Source organism: Corvus moneduloides, chromosome 1 (assembly GCF_009650955.1).
Source record: "Corvus moneduloides isolate bCorMon1 chromosome 1, bCorMon1.pri, whole genome shotgun sequence".
NCBI lineage: Eukaryota > Metazoa > Chordata > Aves > Passeriformes > Corvidae > Corvus > Corvus moneduloides.
This window is the reverse complement of record NC_045476.1, coordinates 156,965,224-156,992,449: the sequence shown is the minus strand read 5'-3', so window position 1 is coordinate 156,992,449 and position 27,226 is coordinate 156,965,224. Positions and strand designations below refer to the sequence as shown.

Below are 27,226 nucleotides of genomic sequence, written 5' to 3'. Positions count from 1 at the left end.
CTAAAGCTGTCTGGACATGGTCCTGGGCAATTGGTCCTTGATGGCCCTGCTTGGCCAGGGAGGTTGACCTAGATAACCTTCACAGGTCCTGTCCAACTTCAACTGTTCTTCAAGTCTGTAAGAGATTTAATGTATGTGGGACTGTGATTTTTGTGATGCTGTTTTTGTAGGAAATAATGTTGGGACTTTGCTTGGTGCTCACCAGGCTGTCATAAAGCAACAAGTACTGCAAACTTACCCAGTATTCCTTGACAGGATCCCTTTCAGTTACTGGTAGCTAAAATGGTTAAAGACTCCTCAGGATTGTTCCATCCAACTGGGAAAAGTGAAAACTTGGTTTGGGAAAGCTGAGATCTCAGAAAGTGTGATGCCATTTCCTTTGAAGCACATGGTGTCTTTTAGAGATAAAAAAAGACAATAATTATTTTCATCATAATTTCCTAATATTTTTCTTTTGAAAGACTTGTAAAGAGTGAATGACGTGTGTCATAGATCTGATATACAAGCTTTTTAGAAATAAGACAGAAATCTAACTTCTGTTTACATGTGTTTAGGAGCCAGGTGAAACAGCACTTCATTTAGCAGTCCGGACTGCTGACCAAACCTCTCTCCATCTGGTTGACTTCCTCGTACAAAACTGGTATGGATTGCTAACTTTTCATTAAATTTTACATGAAAAATGTGGATGTTCAGAGCTATCCTGGCAGTGCCTTGGACAGCATTTGCTCATCACTTATAACCTTTCTCCTTAGACATATTTCAAAAAAGAATAGTTTAGTACCTTTGAGTTGACCTTTGTGCTCCTGAGGAGTAGAGAGAGGGAAAAATCTGTAGATTAAAAACATTGAAAGCAGTTACATAAAAATAAGATGAAAGGAAAAACTCTGTAGTGCACAAGTGGCATTGATTTAGAGCACATAACAATATGAAGCAATGCAAACAAATAGGTACAGGAGGGATGGCAAGTAAATGTGCCAAATACAGGACACATGCAAAGGAATTGTAAGAGTAGAATACAAGGATCTTTCTCAGAAAATTATGAACAGATGCTAGATTGACTTTGAAAGAAGTGTTCCAATAGCTAATAAACTGTATTAAAGCTACTGAAGAGTGTAAACGTCTTAATTAGTAATTTTCAGCATCTAGTTTATTGGCTGAGTTGTTCTTTTTTGTCAAGGAGTGTGTTCATAGAAGTAAAAAACCTTCATGAAAAGTGTGAGTGCTGAGTAGAGGAGAGTGTTATTAAATTAAAAAAAAATAACCTACTAATATATTCAAGCTGTTTGAGATCGTAATTTGAAAAATGCTTAGAAGCCCGAAGTATTATTTTGAGTATTATTAAAAGATTTTTTATTTTGGATGATTATTTAGAATTATTTTGTTTAGTTATGAAGCTTCATAGTTTCTTCAGACAGCTATAATCTTGTATGTGTTTCTGCCTGCTTTGTGGTTTTTTGCATCAGTCTCAAGTTTAAGAGCATCTTTGCAACCCTGTATGCTCTTTCTGTCCAATATGGGTAACTGTCTCGGTTTTGAAAGACAGGTGTCTGCTAAGGAAGGCAGAGGCCCCCCTTGAAGTGGCAGATATAACCCCTTTTCCCTCCAAGTTATTATATTTTGAAATCAAGAGCCTTTAGGCGAAGATGTGGGAAATAGGAATAACAGTTCTTTACTATATATATATATGTATATAACCAGTCAAACAAAACAACAACAACTATGGCAGTAACAGCAATCACAAACCCAGTGCCAGCCTTCTCGGCTGTCAGGCTATTTCCCCTCGGGTGCAGTTCCGCTCGCAGCCGGCAGGGGCGCTGGCGGCTCCCGGTGAGCAGGGCAGGTGCGATGGTTCCCCCGCGGCTGCAGGGGGCGCTCCGGAGCGAGCTCGGGAAACCCGCGGCTCTGGTGCCCCGGGATCCCGGGAAGGGATGGAACAAAGGCTTCACAAACCCCTGGGCAGCTGATCCCGGGCTCTCAGGAACAGCAGGCTGAAACAGCAGGCTAGAACGGCAGGCTGGAACGGCAGGGACGAACGCAAATCCCGGGTGGCAGACGAGATGTATCCAGATGGGAAAAACCCACGGAGGCCCAGGCAGGCAGGGCGAGCAGGGCTACAGCGTAGCGAAAGCTCGAAGCAGCAGCGGAGCAGGGCAGCCACAGCTCGGTCTCCAGCAGGGCAGGGAAAGCGGCTTTTGGGGTCCCGGCGTTGTTTCCAGCAGGAAGAAAGAACGGCCAAAAAGAAAGAAGCAGCAGCTCCTTTCTCTGCAGCTTCTCTCTCCGGACGCTCAGAGCGAACTGACCCCACACCCAGGTGTAGACAAAGGAGTAGCCAGGTCCGCCCCACTCCCCTTTTGTCTTTCTTAAGTACAGCTATTTGTCCCCTAGCAACATGCATATGGGAGAAAATTCCTTTAACAGAGAAAAAAACAGACTAAACTAAAACCCCAACATTACCCACCCCGAATTTTTTCCCATACTAACATGTTACATGAAACTTAACTTTTTTAACCATATAAATCTATGCATTACCCAAATTATATACAAATATACATGCTGATACTGATACAAGTACAGAGCCATGGGTAGTTCACCCTAAAACAAGGTCCCCTTGAGGTAAGCATCGGGTCTCTCCATCCTTTTGCATCACCCACCAGGTGCAACCTGGTCCCTGAGCAAAAACAACCCCACGGATGGGTTTGTCTTTGCTCAAGGCAGACTTTACCCAAACAGTTTTTCCAAGCATACCTCTCATGTGCACCACTGGAACCTTATCCCCGTCTGTTGTTTGTAGGGGTTCAGATTGGGCAGGGCCTGCTCGGCTGGTGGAACCTCGAGTGTTAACTAACCAGGTGGCTCTTGCTAAATGCATCTCCCAGTTTTTGAAAGTCCCCCCACCCAGTGCCTTCAAGGTGGTTTTAAGCAGTCCATTACACTGCTCAACCTTCCCAGCTGCTGGTGCATGGTAAGGGATGTGGTACACCCACTCTATGCCATGTTCTCTAGCCCAGGTGTTTATAAGGCTGTTCTTGAAATGAGTCCCATTGTCAGACTCGATTCTCTCAGGGGTGCCATGCCTCCAAAGGACTTGCTTTTCCAGGCCCAGGATGGTGTTCCGGGCAGTAGCGTGAGGCACAGGGTAGGTCTCCAGCCACCCAGTGGTGGCTTCTACCATTGTGAGCACATAGCGCTTGCCTTGGCGGGTTTGAGGCAGTGTGATGTAATCAATCTGCCAGGCCTCCCCATACTTGTATTTGGACCATCGCCCGCCATACCACAGAGGCTTCACCCGCTTGGCCTGCTTGATCGCAGCGCATGTCTCACAATCATGGATAACCTGGGAGATACTGTCCATGGTTAGATCCACCCCTCGGTCTCGTGCCCACTTATAGGTGGCATCTCTGCCCTGATGACCTGAGGCATCATGGGCCCATCGAGCTAGGAACAGTTCTCCTTTATGTTGCCAATCCAAGTCTATCTGGGACGCCTCTATTTTCGCAGCCTGATCTACCTGTTTGTTGTTACGATGTTCTTCATTAGCCCGGCTCTTGGGGATGTGAGCATCTACATGACGGACCTTCACGGATAGCTTCTCTACCCGAGTGGCAATGTCTTTCCACTCTTCAGCAGCCCAGATTGGTTTTCCTCTGCGCTGCCAGTTTGCCTTATTCCACCTTTCCAGCCAACCCCACAGAGCATTGGCTACCATCCATGAATCAGTGTAGAGGTAGAGCTTTGGCCACTTCTCTCTTTCAGCTATGTCCAGAGCTAATTGGACAGCTTTGAGCTCAGCAAATTGGCTCGATCCACCTTCTCCTTCAGTAGCCTGTGCAACTTGTCGTGTGGGGCTCCATACAGCGGCTTTCCATTTCCGGCTAGCGCCTACAATTCGGCAGGAACCATCAGTGAAGAGGGCGTATTGTCTTTCACTCTCTGGTAGCTCGTTATATGGTGGGGCTTCTTCAGCACGTGTCACCTGCTCCTCTTCTTCTTCAGAAGATAACCCAAAAGTCTCACCTTCCGGCCAGTTTGTAATTATTTCCAAGATCCCAGGGCGACTTGGGTTTCCAATTCGGGCGCGCTGCGTGATGAGGGCAATCCATTTGCTCCAAGTAGCGTCGGTGGCGTGATGCGTGGAGGGAATCTTTCCTTTGAACATCCACCCCAGCACCGGTAGTCGGGGTGCCAGGAGGAGTTGTGCCTCTGTGCCGATTACTTCTGAGGCAGCCTGGACTCCTTCATAAGCTGCCAGGATTTCCTTCTCTGTGGGAGTGTAGTTGGCTTCAGATCCTCTGTAGCTTCGGCTCCAGAATCCCAGTGGTCGGCCCCGAGTCTCACCAGGCACCTTCTGCCAGAGGCTCCAGGACAGACCCTTGTTCCCGGCTGCAGAGTAGAGCACGTTCTTCACCTCTGGTCCTGTCCTGACTGGGCCAAGGGCTACGGCGTGAGCAATTTCCTGTTTGATCTGGGCGAAGGCCTGCTGCTGTTCAGGGCCCCAGTGGAAATCATTCTTCTTGCGGGTAACCAGGTAGAGAGGACTCACGATCTGGCTGTACTCGGGAATGTGCATCCTCCAGAAACCTATAGCACCTAGGAAAGCTTGTGTTTCCTTCTTGTTGGTCGGCGGAGACATTGCTGTGATCTTATTGATGACCTCAATGGGAATCTGACGTCGTCCATCTTGCCACTTTACTCCCAGGAACTGGATCTCTCGGGCAGGTCCCTTGACCTTGCTCTTCTTGATGGCAAAACCAGCTTGCAGGAGAATTTGAATTATTCTCTCTCCTTTCTCAAACACTTCGGTTGCGGTGTTCCCCCACACAATGATGTCATCAATGTACTGCAGATGTTCTGGAGCCTCACCCTTTTCTAGTGCAGTCTGGATCAGTCCATGACAGATGGTGGGACTGTGCTTCCACCCCTGGGGCAGTCGATTCCAGGTGTACTGCACGCCCCTCCAGGTGAAGGCAAACTGAGGCCTGCACTCTGCTGCCAGAGGAATGGAGAAGAATGCATTGGCAATGTCAATAGTGGCGTACCACTTTGCTGCTTTGGACTCCAGCTCGTACTGGAGCTCCAACATGTCTGGCACGGCAGCGCTCAACGGTGGAGTCACTTCATTCAGGGCACGATAGTCCACAGTCAATCTCCATTCCCCGTCAGACTTGCGCACAGGCCAGATGGGGCTGTTGAAGGGTGAGTGGGTCTTGCTGACCACCCCTTGACTCTCCAGCTCGCGGATCATCTTGTGGATGGGGATCACAGCATCTCGATTTGTCCGATACTGCCGGCGGTGCACTGTCGAGGTGGCAATTGGCACTCGTTGCTCTTCCACTTTCAGGAGCCCAACTGCAGAAGGATTCTCAGATAGTCCAGGCAAGGTGTTCAATTGCCTAATGCCCTCTGCCTCCACAGCAGCAATCCCAAATGCCCATCTGAGTCCTTTTGGATCTTTGTAGTAGCCATTCCGGAGGAAGTCTATGCCCAGAATACACGGGGCCTCTGGGCCGGTCACAATCGGATGCTTTTGCCACTCCTTCCCAGTCAGGCTCACCTCAGCTTCCAAAAGGGTCAACTGCTGTGATCCCCCGGTCACCCCAGCGATGGATACAGGTTCTGCCCCCACATGTCCCGATGGCATTAAAGTACACTGTGCCCCAGTATCAACCAATGCATCATATTTTTGTGGCTCTGATGTGCCAGGCCATCGGATCCACACCGTCCAGAAAACTCGGTTCTCCCGTGCCTCTTCCTGGCTAGAGGCAGGGCCCCTCTAGCCCTGGTTATCATTCTTTCCCTGGGTGTACATGCTCGAGGTACCTTCAAGGGGATCCGACATATCATCCTCCCTTCTGTAATGCCTGGCAGCTCGGTCACGGGAGGCTGGGGCTACTTTCACCTTAGCGGAACCCCCTCGGTTAGTGCCTCCCTCCTTGAGTTCACGCACCCGCGCTGCCAGGGCAGAGGTGGGTTTCCCATCCCACCTTCTCATGTCTTCCCCATGCTCACACAGGAAAAACCACAGCTCAGCTCGTGGGGTGTACCCTCTCTCTCTAGCAGGGGGACGACGGGCTCTGACTTGGGGGCCTGTGACTCGCACTGGTGCCACACTGACCCTCCTCATCTCCTCCCTCATCTCCTCCATCTTCTCCTTCATCTCCTCTTTGAGGTCCTGGACCACAGCAGAGACATGAGCTTTTAGCGGGCCATTGATCATGCTGTCATAATGCCTGAGCCTGTTGGCAACAGAGCCCACTGTTTCTCGGGTATTGTCAGCATCAATCGTTGCAATGAAGGTGGTGTATTGTGATGGCCCTAGCCTTGCCAGGTTCCACATCATCTGTCCTGTGCACCTGACCTTATCGGGGTCATTATCATGCTGTCCATCCTTCCCAAAGAGTACCTCTAATATTGCCACCTCTCTTAGCTGTTGGATCCCTTGCTCGAGTGTCTTCCACTGCATTCTATGATGATACTCCTGCATTCTTTCTTTGTGAATGAACCTTTCTCTCACACTCATTAAGAGCCGCTCCCAAAGAGAGAGAGGCCCTGGCTCCCTCACAAATATCTGGTCCACACCTGGGTCCTGGGTCAACAATCCCAGATACCTTGCCTCACCACTATCCAGTTGCACACTTGTGCCCATAAGGTCCCAAACCCGAAGCAGCCAGGTGGTATAAGGCTCACGCCCCCTTCGCACAATGTCGTTTCGCATAGCACGGAGACTGTCGTGCGACAGGGACTCAGTGATGACTTCTGGCTCTGGCTCTCCTGCTGGTTGTGAGGGCCCTGGTTGCCCATCATCATTAACTGGTCGTACTGATTTGGTCTTATACTTCCTCCTTTGCACAGGGGCGACTGCTGCTGGCTGTGGTTGTCCTTGTGGTTCAGCTGAAGCCTGGATGGTTGTAACATCCGTGGGTTCCACTGCTGCACCATCGGACTCACCCTCTTTGGGGCAGGGAGAGGGTTTTTCACTAGCTGAGGAGGTGTATTCCCTTAGCAATTGGCATATCTCCTGGCGCACCTGGCCCATCTCCTGGCACATCTCCTTGCGCACCTGGCCCATCTCCTGGCATATCTCCTGGCGCACCTGACCCATCTCCTGGCATATCCCCTGGCGCACCTGACCCATCTCTTGGCACATCTCCTGCATCCCTTTTGCCAGTACCCCCACCCAGTTTGGGTAGTCCATTTCTGAGGTGGACTGTTGGGCAGTATCAGTCTGTGGGGCGGGATCTCTAGTGTCTGGGGCTGTGGCAGGCTCTGGCTCTGGGGTAGGATCTCTAGTGTCTGGGGCCGTGTCAGGCTCTGGGGCAGGATCAGGCTCTGGGGTAGGAACTCTACTCTCTGGGGCCATGTCAGGTTCTGGGGCAGGATCAGGCTCTGGGGTAGGATCTCTAGTCTCTGGGGCTGGTGTCCGGGTAGATATCCAAGCCAATCTCAACTTATCCTTGAATGCTAAATAGAGTAGGCCTATCAGCAGCAGATGGTTAGTATTCAGAGGGAATTTAAACCCTTCGAAAATTGATGGGGTGGGCCCAAAGAACTGGTTGAGGGGTTGGGAGAAAACTTCTCCTGGTGTCATTTCCTCACAGAAGGTACCATTGTTAACATAACCCCAAAAACATGTGCTCAGTGTGTGATAGCTGTTTATCCATGTGCCCACATTCCGGAGGAAGTTAAAAACCCATGAATTCCTCACCTTCTCGACCCATAACGCAAGCTGGATAACAGCAATGGTAGCCTTAGTCAGAGGACCCATATTCAAGTAAGGAGCTGCAAAGGGGAAGAATATAGCCACGGCTACATGCCACCCGAACCAGGGTAAACTAGACCACATAGTGCTGCCTAACAAGGTTCCAATATCCAGCACACAAAATAAAGTTATCGAGGAACTGTTATTCCTTTTTCACCTCTATCTCTTAATGCCCTCAGGCCCCACGTTGGGCGCCAAGATCTGTCTCGGTTTTGAAAGACAGGTGTCTGCTAAGGAAGGCAGAGGCCCCCCTTGAAGTGGCAGATATAACCCCTTTTCCCTCCAAGTTATTATATTTTGAAATCAAGAGCCTTTAGGCGAAGATGTGGGAAATAGGAATAACAGTTCTTTACTATATATATATATATGTATATAACCAGTCAAACAAAACAACAACAACTATGGCAGTAACAGCAATCACAAACCCAGTGCCAGCCTTCTCGGCTGTCAGGCTATTTCCCCTCGGGTGCAGTTCCGCTCGCAGCCGGCAGGGGCGCTGGCGGCTCCCGGTGAGCAGGGCAGGTGCGATGGTTCCCCCGCGGCTGCAGGGGGCGCTCCGGAGCGAGCTCGGGAAACCCGCGGCTCTGGTGCCCCGGGATCCCGGGAAGGGATGGAACAAAGGCTTCACAAACCCCTGGGCAGCTGATCCCGGGCTCTCAGGAACAGCAGGCTGAAACAGCAGGCTAGAACGGCAGGCTGGAACGGCAGGGACGAACGCAAATCCCGGGTGGCAGACGAGATGTATCCAGATGGGAAAAACCCACGGAGGCCCAGGCAGGCAGGGCGAGCAGGGCTACAGCGTAGCGAAAGCTCGAAGCAGCAGCGGAGCAGGGCAGCCACAGCTCGGTCTCCAGCAGGGCAGGGAAAGCGGCTTTTGGGGTCCCGGCGTTGTTTCCAGCAGGAAGAAAGAACGGCCAAAAAGAAAGAAGCAGCAGCTCCTTTCTCTGCAGCTTCTCTCTCCGGACGCTCAGAGCGAACTGACCCCACACCCAGGTGTAGACAAAGGAGTAGCCAGGTCCGCCCCACTCCCCTTTTTGTCTTTCTTAAGTACAGCTATTTGTCCCCTAGCAACATGCATATGGGAGAAAATTCCTTTAACAGAGAAAAAAACAGACTAAACTAAAACCCCAACAGTAACACTGGGAAAAGTGTTCATCTCCTGAGCTTTGCTTTTCTGGTTTATGAAAATGCTTTCTTGATCCCAAAATGTCAGGAGCAGTTTTTGAGGAACCTGGGTTTAGAACTTGAAAACTGAAGGAAGGGCAGTTTTTAAGGGCACAGCTGGTCTTTCCCTAACTTGGTGTGTTGTCCTTAAATTCCCTCTTACAGTTCTTTTGTTCGTTCTCACAGCCACCCTCTTGATAGTTCCTTGACTGCATGGGACTTATTAACCTCTTTTAATTGTATCAGAATTATTTTTCAGATATTTCTATTGAGCTAATGTAGCATGTTTGCAAAAAGAATTCCAGTAAAGTAGCAGGTGGGAAACAACTGGCATGACCTTAGAGAGATCTAGGTTTGAGTCTCTGAGTTTCACTTCTTTAGTTTTTTGAATGCACATCTGTAGATTCTCAGTCCTTCTAAATCACAACTCAGGTATTTCCAGTGTCCTTGGAACAATTCTTAATAGACTTTGAAAGTAATGTTTAATTTAAAAATATTTTTTCTCCTACTTCATATTTGTCCAGTAAAGTTATTATGCATTTATTATTTATAGGTATGCTGGATCTGGAATGAATAGCACAGCTACTACACTTTTCATGATTATTTGTTCTTTTTTTTAGTGGAAACCTGGACAAACAAACAGCATTGGGTAATACAGTTCTACACTACTGCAGTATATATAATAAGCCTGAGTGTTTGAAATTGCTTTTGAGGGGGAAGCCAACTATTGATGTAGGTAAGTTCATTATCTAAAACCAGGAAATATAGATTTCCTAAAATTTTTTTCCATTATTTTAGCCACTTTTTTTTATTTCTCTGTGGTAAGTAAACTTGTAATATAAAACTGTGTTAGAAAGATGAAGAACTTGTCAACAAAAAGCCTAAAGGAAACATTCAGTTAAGACAGTTTAAACTGCCTGGAATTTAGGTTTATTGTTTAATCTAGAACTCGTATGTTATAATGCTTCAAATCTTTAATTCCACTCTTAGATACGTGGGCTTTATGTACACAGCACTTAATTCTTCTGTTGATATCAATGGCAGCTGGTGCTGTGGTTTCACCCTGCACATCCCAGCCAGCACTGCCACTGATTAGGGAGGGGAGACCATCTAGAAAACAAGAATTACCCTAACTGTGAGCAAACAGAGATTCTATTTTCAGCTAAACTTTTGGTAAGCCATTATGAAAAATGAACTGATATAGGTACAGCAAATGTTACAGCTATCTTACACATATAGGTGGCAAAGAGAAGCAGAAAGACAGCTGAGAAAGCTGACCACATGTTTCATGAGTTAGGAAGGTATCCCATGAATCCAGCTTGTTAGGCCCAAGAGTTAAGTGTGATCAGCATGTCTTTACATTCAGTCATTTAATGGTATAGAAGTTTTTTTAACAGCTGATGCAAACTGGAGGGTATGAAATTTTATTGCTCCCTTTTTCTTTATCACCATCACTTTCCTCCACTGCCTGGTAAAGAACTTTTGTATAAACTGAAGTTCACAGTTTAGTTGCAGAAGTCACTGGTTTCCTTTGCCTTCTTATAAACCCTTAGAATATGTTCCAATATTATCATAAGTGAGAGAATTTAATGTGACGTTTTTTAGCAGTTATAATGGGAAAGCTATCTAAAAAAGTTAAGCAAATTTATTGGTCCTTCCATTGAACTCTCTCATAGGTAGATGCCAGAGGAGTGTTCATACCTTTTTGGTGTCTTGTTTTTTGAGGTTATTCTGTGGGAGAGAGGGAACAAAAGGTGTTCTTTTTGTTGTTTTGTCGAGTGATCTCATATAGGAGCTGTATAGTCTTTAGACCTTGAAACATCAGGTGTATACTTAAAAGTTGAAAGTTTGGAATTTATGTAGTCCTTAAGGTATCTGGGTGTTCACTTCACTTAAGTACTACGTTTTCATACCTTTTCATATTGAACCATCTCAGATAGATCTTTCCATAGGGAAATCCTTCTTCTGGGGATCTGGATTCTTTCAAAGTCATAGGCCTTCCTAGAGGACTGCTTTGCATTCTCTAGGATTGCTGACAGGCTTTCTCTATGTAATATTTCACACAGACATTTATGCTTATAGATCTCAGTTTGATCGTTTTCAGTTCCTGATCACAGAAATGCTTTACAACCTGGTTGTGCTGCAGAGCATTCTCTGTTCCATCTCCATGGCATTTACTGATGTACTGTGAGAGTACATTTTACATAGGTTTTATCCACATCAAGTGTGTTGCTTATTGAGACTTGCTACTGAGCATCTAGGAAGGGTTCCATTATATTCTGTGCGAGAAGACTTTCCAGAGGGCTCAGATACTGCCTTCTTTCTGATCAGGTGTGTGGACCATTTTATAGCTTTGATAAAGACAAAGCTAGAAAGTTTTAAATTCATTCTTGTTCAAATGTCTTCAAATTACGGCTTCAAGCCTCTACATATTAATCAAAGTAAAATCTGTTTGGATCAACATTCATCTTTTTTTTTTTTTTTTTTTAAAGTCTTAGATTAGGGTGGGGTTTCTTTGAGATATCTTACCCTGCCTGCTTGTTTCTCCTGCTTATTCATGTAAGAGTTTTATGGGCAAAGGTGTAGAGTGGAGATTGAAATTACTAATTTTCTTTATATTTTCTGCTGGGATGGTTTGGAGGGATTTGGGAACCCAGTAGATGCTGCTGTTCAGAAGGAAGCTGATGATACATGAAATGCTTGAGCGCTTGGAGTGGAATCGTAAAGAGCTGCAGCCGCTATAGAATAAAGATGTTTTCGATCACTTTTAGAAGTTACTGTGCCACAAGTAGTGAAATTTAATAAATTGCTTCTTAAGACATCTCAAAGTATCGCTCTTTTCTGTATTGTTAATTTTGTAGTAAACCAAGCTGGAGAGACGGCTCTGGACACAGCAAAAAGAGTGAAAGCTGTGCAGTGTGAGGAACTGGTAAGAACCAAGCCTGGGGGCAAAGGCAGGGGGGAATGTTTACTTCTTTAAAAATGTGATCTACTTAATATATCACTACCATTGTATCTCACATGTGGTATTGCTGCCAGCTGGCTGTATGCTGATCTGAAAGCCCTACCACAGGTGACTATTTTCTTACCTAAAACACAGCAGTAATTTTCTTTGTAACAGTTTAAGAAATAGATCTTTCTTCTAGTGGCAGTACTAGTTATTTTAATGAGAGTATTTGAAGACCTTAAGTACTGGAGGATCAGATGTATCAATAAATACATCATTCAAGGAGATTTGGGCTTCATCACCTCAAAAGTTCCTCTTAGAGGCTTTTATATCAGGAGTCTAAGCAACCCCTGTACTATTAAAGCTGTCAAGACCTTTGGCTTTTTTCAGATTATTTAATGGGACAGATAGTTCAGAGATGGTGAAAGTCTTTTTATAAGGAGAATTGAAACAACTTAGAATTACCCTCCTCAAAGGAGAAAGAAGCTAAAGTGTAATGTCTGAAAGTTGGTATATCAAAAGATGTAGAACACCAGCTTCTGTGGGACTTTGTCCCTCTACTGAATATGATCAAAGCAAAAACCTCCTGGAATTTTGAGAATGTATGAGGTATGTTAACAGACACCACTCAAAAAGATTATTGGTGTTCAAGAAATAAAGGTGTCAAGGATTTTCCCAGGTACTCCTCTGAAGCATTTAGCCAGGAAAAAGGATTCTACATCAGACCAACAAGCTTGTTTGTTCTTGGCCCTCTAAGGTGCCACCAGCATGCATTTAGTAAGCAAGTGAATTTACTTACTATCAAGGGACTAAAAAGTCTAACTACTGTGGCAGTTTCACAGTCAAGACAAAACCAGGAGAATTTACGAAACAGTAAACCACATTTTTTTACAGTTTGACACAGTACAAAACAGTGTCACTTGCCACTTAATTCTGTTTCTTCCTTTTCCTCATTTTGATGATCTGAGGATCATCAAACTTTTGCTCTGCAGCTGGTAATTTTAATACCTTTCCTGTGACAACTGAAAGTTCTTGTCATGAATTAATTATTGAATAATCAAAAGAGCTTGTCCTTCACAAATTGAAGAAATTTTCTGTGTTTCTGGGCATGCAAGTCAGCATTTTGCTATGGTTGATAAGGTGGGACTACTTCTCAGTTACTGCCATGTCTGCTGTGTAAGTAAGCGCTATTTCCAGTGGTTTGAGTCTTTCAGCTGGAAAACAAACTACCTGTGCAGCACACAATGGGGATGGATTGCTTTTAACTTTATAATATCCCTTTAATAAAGTGACATCTGCCATTAACATGGACCAACTGGCTGTGTTACAGAACAAACAGTCAAGTGGATGTTATCAGTGAGCTTATCTAGCAGTTAATCGTTTAGTTATAGTAATCCAAATTCCATTAATACCTCACTGATTATTTCACTTCAGTCTTATAGAGCATTTATGCCTTTTCTCTTTTTTTTTTTTTTAATTTTTGAAGAGGAATATAATTTCTGCATTTTTTTCCAAAAGCAGCAATGAGTTAAAGAGCGAAAAAGAAACATGAATGAGCGCATTGTTTGCCGTGGGCAATAAAAAAGTACAAGATAAATAACTAGGTGTTTGCATTATGATAGATGTACTAAACCCATTTCTGTTGCATAACTGGAGTCTTAACTGTTTAATTAAATTCAGTTTCAGCTCAAGTGGGTTCATGAATACTTACATAATAGATTTTAAATACTTTCTTTATTCCAAATTTTATTTCAGGAAGATGGGTAAAGGCGCTCCTGAATCAACTAGTATCAAGTAGACTACATTTCAAAGGATGTGAAGGAATAAATAATGATGGAAAACCTAGGCACTGGAAAGGAAAATTTATCTCCTCAGAATAACCATGAACTATTCTATTAGTTTTTTTGCTGATCATTGAGGTAGTAGTTTTTCAAAGAATGTGAAATGTATTATTTGGGCTGGCAAAGTCAAGGAATTTTGTGCTTAAGACATATTGGCCTCATCCAGTGAGAGAGAGAGACAAAATATTTAAATAAAGAGTAAATATATTTTCATTTGTCTCAAGTACAGGGATGGTGATTTTGGAGGGGCAGCAGTTGTATGTACCAAAATTTATAAATAGGTTTACTTTTCCTTTTTGGAAAGGAGGGCTCCAGATCAATTCTGCTTTTGTGCGCGTACCTTCTCTTCATGTCATCTTTTCAAATGCTTGTCAAACATGGCAACTTCTGCCCATTTTGAGAAGATAATTCCTTTTGGCCTTTTAACTGTTTTTCTGTACCTCAAACAAATGGAGGCTGTTTGTGTGATTGCCCTGAAATTGCTTTGTTCTTTTTTGAATCCGGAAAAGTTTTAAACTTTTAAATATTTCAATTTATTTCTTGCCACTAAAAAGAACTTAGTTAGCACCAAAAGAACAACAAGTACTTTAACAAAAATTTTTATTTCTTTCAGCTTTCTCAAGCCAAGGCAGGAAAGCTAAACCCGCACGTCCATGTGGAGTATGAATGGAATCTTCGGCAGGATGAAATTGATGAAAGTGACGATGACTTGGATGATAAGGTGAGTGTGAATTACTGATACGGCTTTGCACAAAAACTGTTAATATCTCTGCTCCCTGGAAATAAATGGTAATTGGAGACCCACTGTTACAGTGGACAACCCACTTTAACCTTTCTTATCTTACAGGTATTTTTGGGGAAAAAAACCCTAATTTTGAGGCCTGTGTTAAACACGGCCTAAGTGCTTTTTGAATATATTTTGTCAACCTAGTTATGGGCTGTTTCAGAAGTTTGACTTTGACAAGACATACAGCATAATATAAATCAGCAAATCTGGACTGCTTTGTCCTTTTATCTGCTTTAGAATTTTAGGCTGTTAAATTTTAGCTGGAGGAAGTCCAAAGCTTACATACTTAATTTTTTCTATAAATTAATTAAAAACCTAGTTGTTGAATAAATAACTCTATTTTTCATAAACCATGCTGTGCTATTTATTCTGTTTTTTTAAAAAAAGAAGTAATGGAAGGGCAAAACTTGAGGGCATAGAATAATTGCCATCCTAGAGCATGTGAAAAATTAGCCTCGGTGTCCTACTTTAGCAAGTCAGTTAATTACTGTGTGCTCTATTTCTGCAATAAATGCGAATACACCTCTTCTATTTCCTATGAGTGCCGCAGAAAGAAATGTGGACAACTTCTCATTTTCTGTGACACTTGGGACTGAAAAATTCAGAAACCAAAGTAATTTGCATGTCCTCAAGGACAGTAGAGAACAAAATAACCATCTGTGTGAGGAGCCTCAGGAGGATGAGGGATACTGTGCTGGAGATAATAACCTGAACCAGAGCTGCAGGGAAACAGATCGTGCTCCATGTGCACCCATTAACGTACAGCAGGCAAAAACTGATGTGTAAAATTTCTTCAAAGAGCAATTAGATGCGTTCAAAAAGAGCTGCATCACGGATTGTATTGCTAGTTCAGGGACCAAATAAATCTGATCTGTCAGAAGTGTTTGTTCATTTTTACTAGGCATCAGTGGGGTAATGATACTTGAGGATGATTGTCTAGTCTGAGTAACGTGCCGTATGCATGGGAAATTACTCTTATATTCCAAAATTTTCTAGGCTTTTATTGGTATTTTATTTAGTATGTTACTAGTGTGTATCTCCCGCTTTAAGCTTAAATCTAATTTTGTGTTCGTGATGATCTGTTGATGCTAAAATCTTAATTTTCATTTCGAAGAGAGGACCTATCAGGTTGAATTGCTGAAAAGGGGAGGAATGAGGGCTTATTTGTCCAACAAAGAAAAAAACTAGGCTCATGTTCACTAAATTATGTTCTGGTATGTTATTTTCCAAGCATACAAATTATAATTAGTGTTTAGACAGCTGTATCATATCTTTGTTTTTCTATTCACAGCCTAGTCCTATAAAAAAAGAAAGATCTCCAAGACCCCAAAGCTTTTGTCACTCTTCAAGCATTTCTCCCCAAGACAAACTGACTCATCCTTCATTTAGCACTCCCAGAGACAAGCAAAGACTCTCCTATGGAGCTTTTACCAACCAGATCTTTGCTTCTGTAAGCACAGACTCACCCACCTCTCCAACATCTGATGCTCCTCCTCTTCCTCCTAGAAATGCTGGCAAAGGTAAGTCTGTCTCCAAACTACACTTGCAACTGTTGCCCTTCCTTTAACCAGGGCCATTGCAATGTTTCAAGATGCAGCATGTTCTCCTTATTGATGCAGTCGTGTGGTACAATGCGTATTCTAAACCTGGGGGGCACCTTGTAATCGACTCATTCATAACACTGAACATGAATGGGTGAGGAATAAACTAATACTCTGCTAAATGAAAGTCGGTTCGTTTTATGAGACTTACAGCTGCAGTGGATCATGATGGTTTGACCTAGATATCTCTAATCTTCAAGTTTAGAGGATACATTTATGGAAAAAACTTTCTACTGTATTATAATATGTGCGGATCTACTTTTTAGGACAAAGAAACCCTTCATTCCTTTTTACATATTTAATTTAGAAATTGATAAATTGTGTTTTTACAGTAGACTTGTTAGAGAAATCTTTAGTTAGGATGAAGGTTACAGTATAGTTTAACACTTCAGCAATTATGCTGATGCTCCCTTTTGTTAGCACTACTATAACTTAATTTCTCAATTAGTAATTGACTTTGTTTAGGAAAAATGCAGAGATGCTCTCACCAACAAGAGTGAGTAAAAGGGACGGAACAGTGTTGGCATCAAGTGTTTGCTTTTACATGGTTCAGATGCTGTGCTTAAGCACTACAGTTCCATCAGTCTTTGTCATGTACTGGCAACTTTCATATGGATTCCTTGGCTCTCTCTTTTAATCAGGTTTGTTTGCCTTTACAAGGCAAAGCAATTTTGCCAGGGTTTGCATTTTTCACATGAGATTTTTTAATCTGTGTTTCACTGGGGACTCAGTTGTATTCCTTGTAATTTTACTGTGTCGATCTGCTCGTTGGTATTGTAAGATTCTACTTTTTCCTTTCACTCTCCCATCCCCTTTACATGCTCTGTCTCAGTCTGCTATGGGTTGTTCATTGCAAACACAATGTACTGGCTTAGATGTTCCTTCATGACCTAAGATAACTTCTTTTTTGTCATAAAGTTGCAAGACTTGGAAATTAATCATACATCCCATTTCCTGAAGAAGGTTAATGAGGTTGTATCTGATGTCTATCTGTTCACACTGCTTAGTATATTGTCATCTTTCAATAGATTTTAGTGAACTTTATTTCTTTGTCATTATATAGTGGAGATCTCGTACAGACTTACCTAGAAAACTGTCTTTTTCTCCAGGAAGTGGAATATTTATGTTCATGTTTCATTCTAAGTATGTATATTGGTTTCTGAAATGTTAGGCACTTTCCTAGGTGCTCCTGGAATTTCTTTGTTGTTCCAAGACCAAGGAATCAACACAACACCAAAGTTAATCGGAAAGAATTGAGGCACTGAGTTTTTATGTGTTTTCATGTCAGAGATTATGCAAGGAAATCTTTATTTATATTACAGTGAAATAATATTATCACAAAATTGCATTCTAGTGTAACATTAACTGCTTCATCAGAGTGGAAAATGCCAGATTCACAGAGTAAGTCAGAAGAGGTTGGATGAAATTGCTGTTACATTAAAGTCACTATGCTTCTCTGCTTCAAAAATGCTGAAATTCTACAGTCAGTGAATGATGCTGGAGTTTTGATTGATATCCATTCAACAGTATTGTGAAATCAGAAATCTCCATTGTATACATGCCTGTGTTACAGAAATAATTCAAGACTTTAAAGTTGGGGGGAAAAGTGACAAATGCATAGAACAATTTATCAGTGTGGAAAGATTGCTGTAGGTGCATCATTTCAGACGCACTTATGGTTCATTTTAAACTGTGCTGCTCCTTGTTATTTCTCCCCTTCCAGCTCTCAGATTGTTTAAAAGAAGATGAATCAGAGACTCCCCACTTCCATAAGACACTGTTGACACATCTGAATTTTGAAACAATCAGAGTTAATTTTTTGTGTTGGAAAACATAAACCTGTACACTTTATTGCCTCTTTTGGCATGAGTAGTAATAGAATATATCCCTTAAATTGAAGTTTAAGACACAAGCTTACTTATCAGATGGTGTGTTTTTGTTTAAAAAGTTTATTTTAATGTCTTATTTGTGTTTAAGATTATATGAAAACATAGTGTTACTTTTTTCACTAAGCTCCCTGAACAGCAAGAGTGAACAAAAGCATTGAATCCGTATTTAAATTTAAGATTTCCTTCTGTCCCCGAACATAATCTGATCTTTGTCCCTGTGCTGCTGTGAGGCCCTGGCAGATACTGTGGGCCCCTGCTAGGATATGGAGTCTGCAGGGAATGGATAGCAGGTGGACCTGCATTTTAGCAGGAGGCAGAGGATTTTTAAGTTTCATGGGTTTTCATCCTTTGGGACATGCAGATGAAACTGTCTTTCCAAAGCGTGTTTTATTTTTAACAAAACCCCCTCCCTGCAGCACTCTGTAAGCTGGTTTCATTGCCCAGAGAAGTTCCTGAGTAGCAAAGTTCTGTGGTATTCCTGAGGGGCCACAGGAAGCCATCCACTGAACTTGTGCTGGGGAGAGGAGGTAAGTTTAAATCAATTTAAGGCACATCGCTCTTGCTCATGGCTTTCAGTGGACATGCTGGCTAAAAATAATTTTAAAGGTACAATAGTTGGAGGAGGTGATATGGGGAAGTTTAAGTTTCTCCATACATCATTATAACTGATGTCCAGATTTTCCAGTTTGATAACTTTTCAAAATATTCCTAAAAATGCTGGAACCTTCATGTATTTTGCTCCACAGTGTCTCATTTGTGGATACATCTTACTTGCTGCTATCTCTGCTGCAGATTTAGTTAATCCTAACAGAATGAAAAGTACAGGATGAGTGCAGTGGCTGCCTGAGCCAACCACTCTGTGCCTTTTTCAATCGTTTATCTAAGCTTATTCAGGTTCAACTTACTTGTGCTGTCTGTCAAATCTTTAGCTTGTAACATTCTGAAAATCATCTTTGTTTTTGCTCTTTCCGGCATTATGGCTCCAGACATCTAGCAGGTCTTCTGCCTATTGTTTTACAAAAAGCTTTAAAAAAAAAAGAATCAATATTTAAGTAGTTGCATGACTTGCCACAGTAGCTAAATAAAATTTTGCACAACCTTCATTGAAAATCCAGTGTGTAGGTAATGTTGCTAACTAGTTTTAGAGGAGTGTTAGGCAACCTAAGTCAGGTTTTCTTCACTTTGGCTGAAAGCTAATTGATTTTTGCTGGTTCTGCCTGTTTATCCCAGATAATACATGAAGGTCAGGGATAAATTCTGTATCATGAAGTTAAGCTTGGATCTTCAATACCTACAAGTTTGAATATTTTACACTGTCTCAGCTCTAACATGAGGTACATAGACCCAAAGGCACTTGCTTTGTGGTTCCAGTCCACTGCTGCTGTAGTCACATCATCTGTCACATCATCTGCTCCTTCACTAGATCAGACTTAATTTCTAACCAAATTAGTTTATTTGAATTTACTAGTAACTTCTAGAAGTTGTCAGACTGCATTGCATACAGGATTAGGAATCTTCCTGAGTTCACTAAGTTAGTTTGTGCATGTACCAACACTGCCCTTCAGCTTTGGTGGTTTTTCTGTGGCTGGTGGCCATGTCAAGGCACTGCCTGGATGGAAATCCTACAGGTCTCCATGTCTGGGTTGTTACACTAAACAAAGCAAGCATATTTTACCTTATCTGATTGAAGAGTATTTTCATTCTCCTGGGGTTCAAGTTATCCTTTCATCACACTAACTCTTCTCTGTACCTTTGCTGTTTAAATCAGATTTCTGAAATACAACTAGCTGGAAGTGTCAGGACAGCAGTAAAATTTTCTCTTTCTACTGGAAATACCACATCAAAGAATACTTTGGTCCTACTTATTTTTTTTTCCTGATTGTATCATACTGTGGCATAACAGGCATTACACAGTCTCTGCTACCATTTGCAGCTGAAGTCCCTGATTTATAGCACAAATGTATTTATTCTTATTTCCATTACCTCAGCCTTTGAGGTCATCCTGTTTCTTCTGAATGCTTTCAGGATTCTATACTTCTCTTGCATGTACTTGGAGACTTTTTTTAATATTCCTATAAATGTCTTGCACATTTTGATTAAATAATGTTATTTATCCCACTAAGACTTTGTATTTTCTACTGCCATAATAGGGAGGGAAGACTAGTTGATGACTGTTGGTTTCATGAGCTCTTCTATTTCTGAATCAAACCAAAATACAGCATTCTTTAATATAACTTTTATCTTTTTCTTTTTAAACTGAACCTTTTTTTTAGCATTAATTATATAATGTACTTCAAATGCTAATGTTGAATCAATGTATATTCTTAGCTTTCTTATTCAGAGTGATCATGATCATTTTGTCTTTAATTATGCTCTTATTTTCAGTACTGAAAATGTATAATCTAAAGTAAGACAAACTGAAAAGTCTTTTAGTAATATCTATGTAAAAAGTCACTCATGAGAAATTTAAAAATAAAGATAGCAACACTTAATTTTTACTATAAGTTACTTTCCTTTGCAGTGTCCATTCTACCATTAGATGGAATTCTGGTTTTTCCCCCTATGTCTCCCTAAGTGGTAAAAAAAAAAAAAATCACACATGAGGTTTTTACACTCTAAACCCACCATTTCTTGATTGGGTGGCAACACCTTTGCATGGTTTCACAAGTACACAGATGAATTGTTACTACTCTAACCGCACAAACCCTGAAGGACAATGCACTACTAATTGTACACCTTATCCAGTTATTTATCTTAGTACAACATTTTGAGATTATTTGATCTATTTACACATGAAAGCCTGATCTTGGTAATACAAGAAAGTGATAAAAGATGACAACAGTTAGTACTGTAAGCATGTGCTTCCCAGTAACTGAGGAAAAGAAAGCCCAACAGAAGCAAAAGGAAAGACTTCTAGGTCAAGTTTTTTTGGGTTTCCTTTTTGGTTTTTGGTGGTTTTGCTTGTGATAGGAAAATATCCTTTATGAAATGTGAACTTCTCAACTATGTGAGAAATTAATGATGATTAAGACCTCTGTTGGAGAGGAAATGACGGGTTCAATTGCTGCCTGGTTAAAATCACAAAATACCTTTGATCTAGTAACTGCTCTGATTATTGCTTAATTAATTGCTTAAAACTAGCCTTGTATAATTAAGAATATCACACAGGAATTGTTTTGAGATGTTGGTTTTACACACACATTTATGTGGATATACGTGTGCATATACACAGACACATGCAGTTGCTGAGGTGAGCAGCTCTGGTGCAGGGGAGGGTTTACTTAACCAGGGGAGCCTCAGGGAAGAGAGAAAGCTGCAGGAGCCACAGCAGCTCATGGCACAGCAGCTGAGAGGACCTGGGAAGGGCCGGGGGCAACAGGGCTGAGCCCAGACGTGTGTAAAGCAACTCTTGGAGAGCACCATGAACAGTGCCAGTGTGGCAGTTTGGATGGGAATTTGCATGGAATAGCCTGCAGGAAGGAGCTGTAACTGCCAGCCTGAGCAGGGAGCAATGGTATCTGCCACTGAGTTATCAGTGCACGTTGAAAGAGCTTTAAACTAGATTTGAAAAGGGAAAGGGATGACAAAACCAGGTTCACTCAAGATAACCCTGGGGGCAGCACACCAGTGTTTGAGGTGTGTGCCAATGAGGCCCTTTGGGATGCTCTCTCAGTGCAGCTGGGGGATGGAGAGCCCTGTGACAGCAAAGACATAAGGCATGGAAATGCCTCCAAATGGTCATGTAGAAATTAGGGCTTCTCCCCCAAAAAAGGTGTCGGGATCAGTATCCCAACTGAGGTGCATTTACACCACTGCACACAGCCCAGACAAAGAACAGGAGGAGCTGGAAGCCATTGTGCAGCAGGAAAACCATGGCCTAGCTGCCATCATGGAAACAAGGTGGGATGACTGACATAACTGGAGTGCTATAAACTCTTCAGAAAGGACAGGCAAGGAGGAAGAGGCAGTGGGATAGCCCTGTATGTTAGGGACTGTTTTGAGTGCCTGAGCTGAATGATGGTGGCAGTAGGGTCGAATGTTCACAGGTATGAATCGGAGAAAGGCCAACAGGCAGATGTCCTACTGGGAATCTATTAGAGACCACCCACCCAGGATGGAGAGGCAGCTGGGAGAAGTCCCACAATTGCTGGCCCTTGTTCTCATGGGGCAGGAATGTCTAGGATGTGTCTGGAGTGTGTGGAAGAGAAGTTTCCAACTCAGCTGATGAGGGAGCCAGCAAGGGAAGGCACCTGCTGGACCTGCTGTTTGTGAAGAGAGAAGGACTTGTGGGTGATGGAGGCCATCTGGGGCACAGGGATCACAAATTCTTGGAGAAGTAAGGGGGGGAATCTGCAGAACTGCCACCTTGGACCTCCAGAGAACAGACTGTGGCCTATTTAGGAGCCTGGTTGACAAGAGTCCCCTGGGAGACAGTGTAAAAGGACTCCAGAGCATTCCTCAAGAAGGAAATCCCAAAGGCACAGAAGCAGAGATGTGGTTTAATGGTGGACTTGGCAGTGTCCGACTTGAGGATCTAAAAGATCTTTCCCAACCTAAGTGATTCCATTATACAGTGTATTTTATAATATTTGTACAGACATCATCAGGTCTTGTGTTATTTCACCAGTTGGTTCCAAAAACTGATTTAGATTCAAGAACTTTCCCCATGTTTTCTTCATTCAAAGCATGATGTCACTTTATGCCTCTTTCTGAAAAGATGTTTTGAAGTTTTCCTTTATTTTGTGTTTATTTGAAAATAGGTTATTTTGTATTTCAGCCATGTAATCATTAGTGTATGATTTTTGTATTCGTATTTATTCCTTCTGTGACTTCAATACAGAAACAAATGCTAGGAGTCTGAAACTAAGATTAGTAATATCCTAAACACCTTTTCCCTGTGACTTTTGTATGCCATCTGAACTTCTGAAAGCTATGAAGTGATTTTTTTCAACTCCTCTATAATATCTGGATATATACAGCTAAGGTGAAATCTAAAACATGTCCATATAACATAATTTTAAAGGGGTTTTTTTTAATTCTACCAAAGTTTATTTTTGTAGAGAAAATTTCTTCCTCTTCTTGGCAATTAAAAGTACAAATCTTACTTCGTGTCCGAAGTTTAATTTTTGCAATAAGCGCACAGTACTGTTTCAATACCTTTCCTCCGCTTTTTTTTCCGCTTTAAGGCAGTTTTGGGTGATTTGGGGCCGCTGGGTGCAGGAGTGGCGGGGCGCGGTGCAGTGCGCGCAGCCGCCGCCAGGGGGCGGTGGGACATTCCCGCTCCCCGGCCTTGCGGCCGTGGGAAAACTCCGGTGCCAAATGTCGGGACAAGGGACGGACGCTGCTCCGGCAGCCCCTCTGTGCTCCCGACGTGTTTAAGAATAACGCTACTGTTAACAGTGGGTATTGACTATTCCTTCCCCTCACCATTCCTAGATACACTCGGAGTTACATCCCGAATCAAAACAACTTTGGGTTCCTATTTCTTGAAGCAAAGAAAGAGTTGGTAACTTGCAGGAATCAGTCAAAATTTAGCATGAGAAAAGTTGGTTTTGCTTTCAGAAACATCTCAATGCACAGTTTAAGTCATCTTGCTTACTTAAGCTCAAGGAAGAAATTAAAATGAGAAAGGGTAAGGATGCAAACTGGGGAACAATCACTAAATTCACTGGCATTTGACTTGTTGTCAATTAATGGTTTTGTGAACTTGGAAGTAAATTGAGAGGAAAAATTGTAAAATATATCATTTGATTTACAAAAGTAACCAAGTAATTAAGCCAGGCCCAAAATATCTGCCGGGCTTGTGGTTGAGAGATTCTCCTGCACAGGAGAAGGCCTTTCAGGCTTGAATCTGGAAGAGAATAGATTGAATTATTAACTCATTAGGGGCAGTTCTATTAAATTTTTCTTTGCTGTTTATAAGAAAGAGAAAGGTCACCTGCTGAAAATATCTGACAAACAGATTCATGCTTACAGAATCATTTCAGCTACTTTTGTCAGTGTTAAATGTTTCATCTAAGGAATTTTAATATTATTTTTCACTGATTTCAATACTTCTATGATATATAATAATTTGGGAAGGAGTGCAGGTATTGATCATTTCCAGACTACCTACAGAGAATATTCATAATCATTTTTGAAGAAGGCAGCTCTAGTTTTGTGTGCTGCAGTGTAGGGTATATGTCGAGAAATGAAGGTTTTGTCTCAAATACTGTTCAAATAAGGTAGTTTTTCAAAAATAGGCAAGCTGGTTCTACAGCTCTAAAAAATAGACTGACAATAGACTTGAAATTTCAGGTATAAATAGACTTTGCTTTTAAAGTTTTATGTCAATTTTCTGCATTTATCCAGACTGATGGCAAAGCTGTCTGACCTGCAAAACTTATTGCAAGTGAAGACTGCAGTGAAGTCTTAGTTGTTGGTTAGATTAAAAAAAAAGACAAAACCAGCAAAACCTACAAACTAACAACCCCAGCAACAACCCCCCTGGAGCTGTTGTAGCCTAGTGTAGAACTAATGTAGGGAAGTGGTACCAGTAATTTCTTAGGGCGGTGGTGGCAGCTGACTCGAACAGTCGTCCCCTCGCTGCCGATTGTGCCCTGCTCTGTTTCCTTGAGCTTCTTATTAGAGATGTTTGTGAAGGTCAATGGTGAAGCTGATTAAGGAAAACTCTTGTCTTCCTGCTGGGTTATTTTGTCTTTCGAGCTGTATCTGTTCCCATATTGTGTAAAACATGCATTGTGTTGAATAATACTTGTGCCAGCACTAATTCAGAGGGAAATAAAAGTGTTTAAGGGTAGGGGTGACTGCATAGGCTCTTATAAACAATCCTATCATGAAATATCTAATCTCAGTCCCGGAAAGGATTTCTCTGATGTTTATTTTATTCATACCATATACAACAATTTGCAGTGCTCTTGGTATGCATAGTTTGATGTATTCAATCTACAGAAAAAAAGAATTACAGAAAATCTTCTCAAGCTAAAAATCCCATTTTGAAGGTGAAAGGAAAATTTGTAGGCATATTTCCATTTCTTTCTTCCTGCCTTCCAGTTTATTAACAATATTTGTATGGGATGGTCTAGAGGGCTAAAAAACCTCGCCACATATTAGAACATATAGAAAGCTCTTTCATTCTGGTATAAATTAACAGCAATTTTAATCCCATGTGCTAAATATTACTTAATTTTAATATTTCATGCTGCTTTTTTTTTTTTTTAACAATGCCTAAAATTAGAAATCTTGGCGTGATTAATCCTGTATTTTTTAAACATAAGTACACATGTCATTCTATTGTCAAGTTGCTTATATTCCCACAGCTGAGATAGTTAAAAATGTGGTGAACATGTCGTTTAATCTAAACAGTGTTTTGGCATGGCTTGTCTTTTTATTTTAGTCTTTTGCTGCACTTCGCTGTGGGTCTGACTGTGAATTTTTCAGTGCTGCTTTGACGTTTATGCACATGTATTTGTAAGAAGGTTGTTTGTTATTTTGCAGGCCCACCTTCAACCCTCCCTCTAAGCACTCAAACCTCTAGTGGCAGCTCCACTCTTTCCAAGAAGAGACCACCTCCCCCACCCCCAGGACACAAAAGAACCCTCTCTGACCCACCAAGCCCACTACCTCATGGACCCCAGAATAAGGGCCCAATTCCTTGGGGTGAGTTTTGAATGCAAAACAAAAGGGCAGGGGAAAACCTTTATGATGGCTGATATATGATCTTTGGTTTCTTTTTACCTGGTGCTTGCTTTCCAATGATTGCAGCTTGATGGAACGTCAGCTCAGATAAATCAGCAGTTCTATCTTCTGTCACTCTGCCTTCCAGGCTGCTGCAGCCGAGTCTCACTTGAGAAAGCTGAAAATCCTCCACGCTCCCCTGGGGCCCAATCCATCCACTGCCTCCCTCTCCTGCCGTAGCTGCCCAGGCTCTGCCCTCACCCCGGCCCCTCAGCCACTGCTCTCCTCTGCCTCTGCCCCTGCCCCCTCCCCTGCTGCTGCTGTGCCCAGCTCAGGGACCCGCTGCAGGGATGCAGCTTTGGGGCACACAGACCCCAGTGTGTCTGTGCAGGTCTCATAACTGCCTCTGGAGCTTTTTTCCGTGGGCTCTGGGCCGCACCTCTCCTGTAAAGTGTTCACACCTCGCTGGTGGGAATGTGTTGTCTTGATATGTATTTGGCTTTTGTGATGTTGTATGTACATACATAAAGACTGATAGGTTTGCATCCTTCTACCAGCAGAAGTTACACAGAAACAGTGCTTTTTAATTTTTTTTTTTTTACCAGGATACCTTTCTGACAGATGCTTTTTGGAAACTATTTTCCAGACTACTCAGATTCTTCCTCTTTTGAATAAACATTGCTCTATGCAGTCAAATGCTCTTGGTAGCTATAAATCTCAGGCCCATGTAATTTTCTGTGATTTTAGTCTTGGTGGTAGGATTTCCGTGAATCTGTAAATTTTTTAACTGGAATCCAGTGTTTACATAGGTGCATCATCCATACACTACTTGTATCTTAAGAGAATCCTCTCTCTCTTCTAGTATAAACACACAATTACTAGCCTAAAATAAAAAATTGGTAACCTAAAAGCACCGTTTTTTTTCAGCAAATTGAGTTAAATGTAGTAAATCATGAAGTATTCATGTGTGATTTAATCTAGGATTCAATATGAAGAAAAGTATAGAGTCCAATGAAAAGCAAAGACTTTTTCTCAAGGAATACATGCAATGGAGTTTTTCACTTTTCTACTTCTCAGAGGTCTGGGATATGGAAAAAAATATTTCCTATGTTCTGAAGTCTAACAGCCCTGTACTTCCTCAGAGGCATTAAAGACATTTTGAAGAGCTTGGACTTTAAAAATGTAAAAAATCCCAAATATTTAAGTCCAAAACAGCACCTAAAGTACCATATACTAGAATACTCTATAATGTAGCACTATTGGGATGAACAGTGTGATAGGAGTAGATGCTAAGCAAGTGCCAGCTTCTCCTTAAACACATTAGACAACAGATAAAGGAAGAAGAAAATATGGGAAAGGTGCAGGTGTGTAGTTGAAGGTGAAGAAGCCTGTAGCAGTAAAACACCTTGTCAGAGCAGGGCCAGAGAAGAATATTGCTTTTTCTGTCTCTTCAGTGCTTTTCAGGGCAGGCTAAACTTCAGTGAATGGAAGAGGGACCTCTTCTCCCCGTTTTTCTTAGCTGAGATCTGTACAAAAGCTTGTTTCAAAGTCCATTTGGATTTTT

At 42.2% G+C, this 27,226-nt stretch overlaps 1 protein-coding gene across 6 annotated transcripts in view; it reads left to right on the top strand.

Moving 5' to 3' along the window:
* ASAP1 (ArfGAP with SH3 domain, ankyrin repeat and PH domain 1) overlaps positions 1–27,226 on the top strand; it is a 153,434-nt gene that overhangs the window by 111,366 nt on the left and 14,842 nt on the right. For 4 of the 6 annotated variants that reach the window (XM_032133409.1, XM_032133394.1, XM_032133402.1 and 1 more), the window contains 6 exons: positions 555–640; positions 9,541–9,656; positions 11,782–11,849; positions 14,322–14,429; positions 15,787–16,015; positions 25,483–25,644. In XM_032133409.1, coding sequence (XP_031989300.1) covers positions 555–640; positions 9,541–9,656; positions 11,782–11,849; positions 14,322–14,429; positions 15,787–16,015; positions 25,483–25,644 — 769 coding nt within the window. The remainder of the gene's footprint in view (positions 1–554; positions 641–9,540; positions 9,657–11,781; positions 11,850–14,321; positions 14,430–15,786; positions 16,016–25,482; positions 25,645–27,226) is intronic. The other 2 variants (XM_032133433.1, XM_032133426.1) reach the window with 1 other exon arrangement.